Source organism: Macadamia integrifolia, chromosome 5, assembly GCF_013358625.1.
Source record: "Macadamia integrifolia cultivar HAES 741 chromosome 5, SCU_Mint_v3, whole genome shotgun sequence".
Lineage (NCBI taxonomy): Eukaryota > Viridiplantae > Streptophyta > Magnoliopsida > Proteales > Proteaceae > Macadamia > Macadamia integrifolia.
In genome coordinates, this window is record NC_056561.1 from 31,523,158 (window position 1) to 31,530,951 (window position 7,794).

General features: G+C 36.4%; 1 protein-coding gene across 2 annotated transcripts in view; it reads right to left on the minus strand.

The window, feature by feature from the left end:
- Window positions 1–6,746: 6,746 nt before the first annotated feature.
- Window positions 6,747–7,794, minus strand: part of LOC122078860 (probable WRKY transcription factor 57) — a 123,034-nt gene continuing 121,986 nt past the window's right edge. Inside the window, exons 3-4 of one of the 2 annotated variants that reach the window (XM_042645038.1) lie at window positions 7,527–7,626; window positions 7,258–7,388 (exon numbers count right to left, since the gene is read on the minus strand). In XM_042645038.1, coding sequence (XP_042500972.1) covers window positions 7,326–7,388; window positions 7,527–7,626 — 163 coding nt within the window. In that variant the 3' untranslated portion in view covers window positions 7,258–7,325. Of the gene's footprint in view, window positions 7,389–7,526; window positions 7,627–7,794 lie in introns of both variants that reach the window. The other variant, XM_042645037.1, reaches the window with a different exon arrangement.

Here is a 7,794-nt window from a genome sequence, read left to right on the forward strand (position 1 = left end):
AAAGCATATAATTTAGACTCTTCACTTTACAATGTAGCGTAATGGACATACATTTATTAAAAAAATAATTACTATCACCGCTGCTGTCACGATTGAACCTGGGATAAAGGGAATGGTCACGCCCGCGTGGGCGGTGATCAAAATGATTGGAAATTAAAACCAAGCATTTATGTATAGTTCATAACATTCCACCCCAAGCATTAAACCTTCAAAACCTAAGAGTAAACAAAAAAGCAAAATGGTATCGTGCGCTCTCTTGACTTCAGTCTCATCAATTATGTCTCTTGATTGGGTCTCACCTTTCTACTAAAAAAAAAGATTGGGTCTCACCTAAACACGTCTATTGGAACCTATGCACCTCACCATGAGGTCTCTTGACCTTGGTCTCATCCAAAGAGTCTTGGTTGTAATGCCCCCGTCTTATTAACTTTGCACAATATTATCCTCTTTGGTTCATGGGTCTTAAGGTTTTAAAGCACGTTATGCAATATTAAGGAGGCTAGAAGTTATTAACTAGCCCAGTAATCTCTTCCTAGGCGATGTGGACTAAAGTTTGCATACTCTCATCGATCTCTCAATTTCTTGGTACTTGCCGTATTCTTGGTGGGGATACCTCACTGATCTTCCAGGCAGGTCTAATACTTGCCATATTCTTAGGTGTCACATTGGTAATTCTCATAAACATAATATGGCCCAAAGCATTTTCAAGATAAGCACATTGCTTATCCATCATTACAATATGAAATCTAATCTCATCATTGAATTACATTATAATTGCATCAACACGTTCAACGTCATCATATACACATAACAAATGCATCACACTAATCATAAACTATATATATTGTTAGATCAAACACCAAGAAACACGAATAAAGAGAGACAATAGATCCGTACGACACAGAGATTTAACGAGGTTCACACACCAGGGTAGTGTGCTACGTCCTCGGGCGAAGAAGAAGATGATTCACTATGAAGAAGAAGGATTACAATCTAGCAGCGGCGAGGAAGAACTCGCCCTGAAACCCTAGCTTCGTGAAAACCCTAGAATACAATGACTCTCAACAAGCAACAGTACATTATATATATACTCCAAATAGCGGTTTGACCCATCGGGTCACGGTTGATCCGGTCGAACCATACCGCACCCCCATACGAGATCAGTGATGTGCTCCGGGCTTGGGCCGCTTCCATCACAGATCTCAGAAAAATTCTCATTCGGGTCGCCACCAAAATATGTCGGATCGGGTCAATCTTCAAAACGGGTCAAGAATTCGAGACAAACTTAACATATATATATATATATCAATTTTTCTGCTACAATGTTACCATGATAGTTAATCATAACACGTCAATCGTTCCCTAGTAATAAATAAGATAAATTATCAATAACCAATCAAGAATGACACACCTCATTGTTCTTTCAGCAAGGTTCATTTTCAAGGACATTTTTATTTGAATAATTTTACAAATAGCTCTTCAGTAATTGTAATTTGTGATTTATTTTAATTTATAATAAATAAGAATAAGTGTCATAAATCATACCAAATATCTATAAAAATAGAAATAGGTCAGATAAATAAAAATATAAATCAAACCAAAGAGAACCTTAGTCTCATGACTGATTGACCGATTTATAATTTCGGCTTATAGAGATTGCAACATATAGGGACTCGATTAATAATACTTTGACAAAAAAATAAAAAGAAGATTAATAATACACCTACGGTGCACCACTTGTATGAGTTTACAAAAAGTCTTACAATAAAGACCGTCAATTTATTGAACCCAACCATCTGCTTGGGTGGTACATTAAAAGAGAAAAATCTATTTCCTTGGTTGCCCTATTGAAGTCCCACTTCCATTAAGCAAACAAGAGAGAATTTGGAATAATTCGATTGAAATAGAATTTTGGATGCCGAACCATTTGTAGACAAAACTTGGAGAAAGCACACTAACAAGCTGTGTAAAATATGCTAGCACCTCTTTGTGTCTATCTCTCTTCTTCCTCCTATGAAATGATCTATCTACTCTTTACTGTGGGAGGAGAGAGATAGACACATAGAGAGATGCTAGTTTATGCAAACTGGTTAGAGAGTTCAAACCCTAATTCATCATCTCTTACTAATTTTCATTAAAATCTATTTAGATAAAAGAAAAAACATTTGATTGTACTTTGAAAATTTTAAGGCTTTGTTGACCTTATAAAATGATGTCATTCATTATCCCTATACAACAAACAATGGGGGATTTTGGCATGAGAAACCTTCAAAATAGGGAGATAAATAGATCATTTAGACCCCAATTGATAACAAAATGACTTTGGCATGAGAAACCTTTAAAATAGGGAGATAAATAGATCATTTAGACCCCAATTGATAACCATTCCGTTCTCAAAGAACCCGCTCCCAATTCTTTGATTCCAGGTGGATTTTTTTTTTTTCCTTGGGGATTCCATGATTTTGAGAGTAAGATCTCCGTTTGGCAAACATTTTTGGAATTTATTCAGGAGTAGTCTCATAGAAGAATCAACATTTGGTACAATGTGTTCCATTCTCCAATTTAATATTTTGCAATATTTACCAAATTCCCATTATCCAGTTTTTTAATGAAGAGGGAAGAGAGGAGGAGTATTCCTTCTTTTCTTCCTCGCAAAAACAAAGTCCGTGATTTCATTCCGCTGCTGCTAGATTCATGTTGGATTTTGATGTGCCTAGAATCAGCTTTCAAATAAGGGTTCGACATGTAGCTGGAGCATAGTTAGTAAATTTAGGGACGGCAATAATATCGGAACAGATACGTACGACAATTAAATGGATCATACGGTAATAATACATTTCAAAAATCCAATGCAATAAAATGCATACAGCAATAATACAATACACGTTTAATACGTGTTTAATATGATTGCTTTGTAAAAATTCGGGACTAAAAATGATTGTTTAAAACTAAATTTTAATATACCATGCTTTTATGGACACTAAAATCCAATATGATTTTCCAATTTGAAATCATTTCCCATTCTTTTAAATTTTTACATTTAATATTAGTTACATTTAACCCCTAAAAAGGGTATGGTAGAAAGAACTAAGAGGAGAATCAAACCTCATCTCGTCTCGTAACTTTTACATGTTCTCTTCTTCTTCTTGGTACGAAAACAATGTTCAAGAAGATGGAGAATAAGTGTTTACAATCGTTCAGCACAGAGATGCGCTTGGATTTTCTTGAAATTTCCATGGGGGTACAATCTAAGATCGGTTATAGATCAAATTTAAGGCTCAAGAACCTCCTCCCTTCAACTTCTTTGATTTCTCAGATGTAGTATTGCAAGAATAGAGGGAGGAGAACACCCGTGTCTTTTCCCTCTTTCTAAGTTTTCACATTGTCCGACTGCAACTATGTTTGTAAATAATTGTTGGACTAATCAAATAGTGATTGTATGCTAAATTTCTTATAAAGGTTTTTATTTCAACCCCTTTTGGAGAATCCCATCCTTGACCATCTTTATCCATGCGCGTCATCTCTTTTGAATCTTTCTTGCTTCTCGTTAAAAGTTAGTTGCAGATGCAATTGCCCCTCGATTGGATTTTCAACTACCAATAGAAAGAGAAACAAAGAAGAGGAAGGGTTGATTGGGTTTTCAACAATCGATGGGAAGAGAAATGGAGAAGAGTGAGAACAGGGGGTATTGATGTCTTACCTATTGCCCTCGGTCGCTGGCAACCGAGAATGGAGATGGAGGAAAAATGGTAACTGGGGCAAGGGTTTCTCCTTTTTTTTGTTTACTTAGATGAAGAAAGAAAAAGGTTATAGTTTCGATCAACTAGAGATCCTAATAAAAGACAAGGGTTGGGAATCAGGATTTGGCCCATTTGGGTTAATCTCAATTTTCTTTTCTTTTTTTTTGAATCCAAAAATTTTATTGAATATATAACCTATTATACGAGTATTATTCGTGTATAATATGATTATATTTAAAATCTATGTATTAAATAGTTTTTTTGAATTAATACATTAAATTACAAACTTTTGTATTAAATGTTCGAATACATGTATAATACTTGTATTTTACTAACTATGAGCTGGAGATCAACACTAGAGCCACGTTATCAGGCTAAGCGCTTGGCTGATCTAAAGCTATGGGGAACTTTCTAACTTCTAAGCATGGAATCAAGCCACACACATGACTCGACCTTCCATGCTTGGACATTTCAGAGATTCTCCATTAATGAAAACCACAGAGACCATGCGTTCATTAATGATGGCCACAACACCCAGGATGTTTGCTAGTGAAACAGTGATTTGGCACACCATTGGCCACCCCTACATAAACGCTGGTCTATAGTAACATGTCACACCAGCAACCTAGTATGGCCTCGGGACTATACGAACCCGGGTCACTCCTCCTTCATCCTATGTATGTGCAAACTGCACCCTAGATATAATGGTCACAAACTCTTTTCATTAGGCCTACAACTCTATCATACCCAAACTCTTACTGTAACTGACTTAGGTATTAAAGAGCCCCCATAGTCCACTCTGACCATCACCCCTAGCCCCGTTTCCTTTACTCTCTATGTTCAGCTGATCCGATTAGGTTTCCATGGCAATAGATTCCAGTAATCTCACCTCTAAATTTCCATAAAAAAATTCTTTAATTTATTCCAAATACTCGCATCTGGCTTCATGTTGGATTGAAAATCCAAAACTACTATCTGCCCGTGAACAGACTTGTAGTAGAGATTATGTTCATTAGGAACTTGAAGTAGTTGGGCCAATTCATGCCTTAGAGTAATAAAATTCATTAACAGAAGAGAACGGTTTTTTCTGAAGGACGAAGAGTAGAATCGAGGTAGGAAAATTGGAGATTTTTTTTCCAATGGTTTGACTACTGTGATGTCTGCAATAAAATCGTACGAAGAATGTCAATGGATATTGGTTTCCCATGGGTTACTCGAGAAAATTTCTCTGCCTTGGAATTGGGAGGAATGGATAAGAAGGAAGCATTGCAGTGAATAAAGAGTGATTACTCACTTGTCATCGCCTTTTCTTCCAAATTCACAATTTCTTCGGATTGTAGCTCTTCAATTTCTTCAAAAGCAGCAGTTTCTATCGCCTTTTGTTTCCTGTGGTTGGGCTTCAAGAGACCTTGCTTGACGATCGCCATGTGCTTGAGAGAAAGGCAATGGTTTGAATTCCAGAAAGAGGACATCGGGCTGTAACAAAGAAAAAAAAGAAAAAAGAACAAAGAAAAGTTGGGAAAAACCTTTATTTCAGGTGGTCTTCATTCCAAGTTGGCTTGTTCTAAGAACATAAAAATTATGTTTTTGTAACTCCGGCTCTGGGAGGGATATGAAATCAAACCAATGTTACCAAATAGAATTTCACTTCCAATATGTTCCCGCATTATGAATAAGAAGTGTTATCAACCGGGCCCTTAATAGATTCATGAGGCTCACATAATCTTTAAGGTTGGCATTTTGAAGCTATATTCTTTCTTCATGTATCACAAATCAACAAAAGGCTTCACATCCTAAAATGGGAAATAACAATAGATAAATGTAAATCCCTTAGAATGCACCAAATGTGGCAACTCAAAGACAACACATCAACCTATGAATTTGAAAAATCAAGTTTTGACTCAGGCAAGTTGCTTTAGTATAAAAAAAAAAATGAAACCTGATCAATAGTCATGAACATTCGCTTATGTTTAAGAAATTAATAGGCCAGGTCTGACAGTCCGAGTTTTTATTGATTTGGTGTTTTTATCCAAGTCATGTGAAACTCAACGAGTCTATTTTTTTATTTGGCCATAAACAATTCATACACAACACGTTTGGTCTAAAGAAAAAAGAAAAAAAAACCTGATATTTTGTTTATTGTTTTCAATATTAGCTGGATTTTTCCTTCTCACTTTCCAAGCAAACATAACCTCATTCCTTCCTCACTCTGGGAAAGAGGAAGATATTTAAAAAAATAAAATAAAATAACATGACTCACGCAACTCATCAGGTTTTGAAACGGCAAGTTTAGTAAAAAAATACAGTTTTCCAACTATAGTCTGCAGAAGTAGAAGGATTAAGTTTATAAAAAATAGAGGCGAAATATCACTCCCCTCCCTTGAACAGTAAAGGACGGTTGGTAGAATCTTTTTAATTAGGGGGAGGGGAGTGATATTTTTAAAAAAGTGTAGAGAAACTTGATATTTCACCATAGTTCAGAGGAGGAAAGTAATATTAATAGTTGTAGCATTTGCTGATTTTGTCCCTCGATCCCGCTCCAAGTCTCCCACAATCCCAAGGCCAAAACCCATATGATAACAACTTGGAAGGTTGAACCAATGACTCCAAGTAATTGACTAATAAAGGAGGCAAATATGCACCACGGTGTATTTACACAGTCGTGCCTTCAACGTTAGATGGGGGAGAGAGATAATATATTATTACATTTATGCCCTCTATCCCATCCAACGATTGGAGGAAGACCATGTACGTACATGAAGGTGCATAAAAACCAAGTCCTAAAGCATTTAATGCGTTTTGGATCAAAAGAAAATACGATTTCTCTTTTGCCCATATAAAGTTTTATCCTACCGTTCGGGATTAACATTAAAAGTCTTTTATTTTTTATATATTTTTTTTCTTCTTTAATAAGGGTTGTCGTCCAACAATGAATAGAATCTCTAAATATGGGCTTCAATGAACCCTAAGTGCAACATATATATATATATATATATATATGCACCAGTTGATGAACGATGGCATCTATACCATTTTTATTTTTTTGAGATCATTTCTTAGAATGTAGTTAAACACCACTAGTGCTGCAACTTTAAACATATACGACAGAAATATTATTAGTATTTCTTTCCGTGCATGGTATAAATAGAATTGATTCCAAAGCATTTAGCAATTGAGAGAGAGAGAGAGAGAGAGAGTAGTGTATACCATCCTTTCTTTCTCATCATCAGCTACGCATTCCAGCTGGGCACAATATCACCAAGCAATCCTTCGTTGGTCGTCCTTGGCAGAGCCCGTACTTGGGTCATGACCTCTTCAGGCTGCAGCATCTGGGAAGATGGGCCTTGATGAGATTCCCTTACTTCACCTGAGGGCAGCTCGTGCAATTGGCTGACATGAAACGATGATCCTCCTGGTGGGAATTGCGCTAACCTGCTCGGAATATACAACTGGGAGGTTAAATCACCAAATCTGGCTGCAAAGCCAGCCTGATCATGAGGAATGACAGCACCACCACCAATGGGGAAACCAACTGTTTGGTGACAGTGCCGGCCTTCGTATGTTGTGATCACAATTGAGGGATCTTCAGATGACCTTTCCACTCTCTTCTTCACTGTGCATTTGCTGTTTGTACACCGATAATAGCCCCTGCATTAATAAAGGAAATAAGTTTCCAGCTCCTGTAATGATAAAGAAAATAAGTTTCATGTCTTCCATATGTGTAACTTATTAGAACTGGGTCCTCAATGTCAGATATCGTTCTAGTTGTGGTTGACTAAATCTTACTTGGGCTTGACTTGAGACCCATCTTTTGAGATGCCACTTTGAAGCTGTTGCATCTAGTTTTGACTCACTCCACAAATAGATCATCCATTTCTTTTGCATTCTTTGCATTTCAAAGAAGAAGAAAAACTATATATCACATAGAAGATAGCTGATGCAGTCTGCTCATGTTAGAAAAGTTAAAACATATGCATAAGGAAACATGAACAATACTTTGTGAGTAGAGAATTAGGCATACATAGTAGAAGTTGTTTTTTTTTTTTTTTTTTTT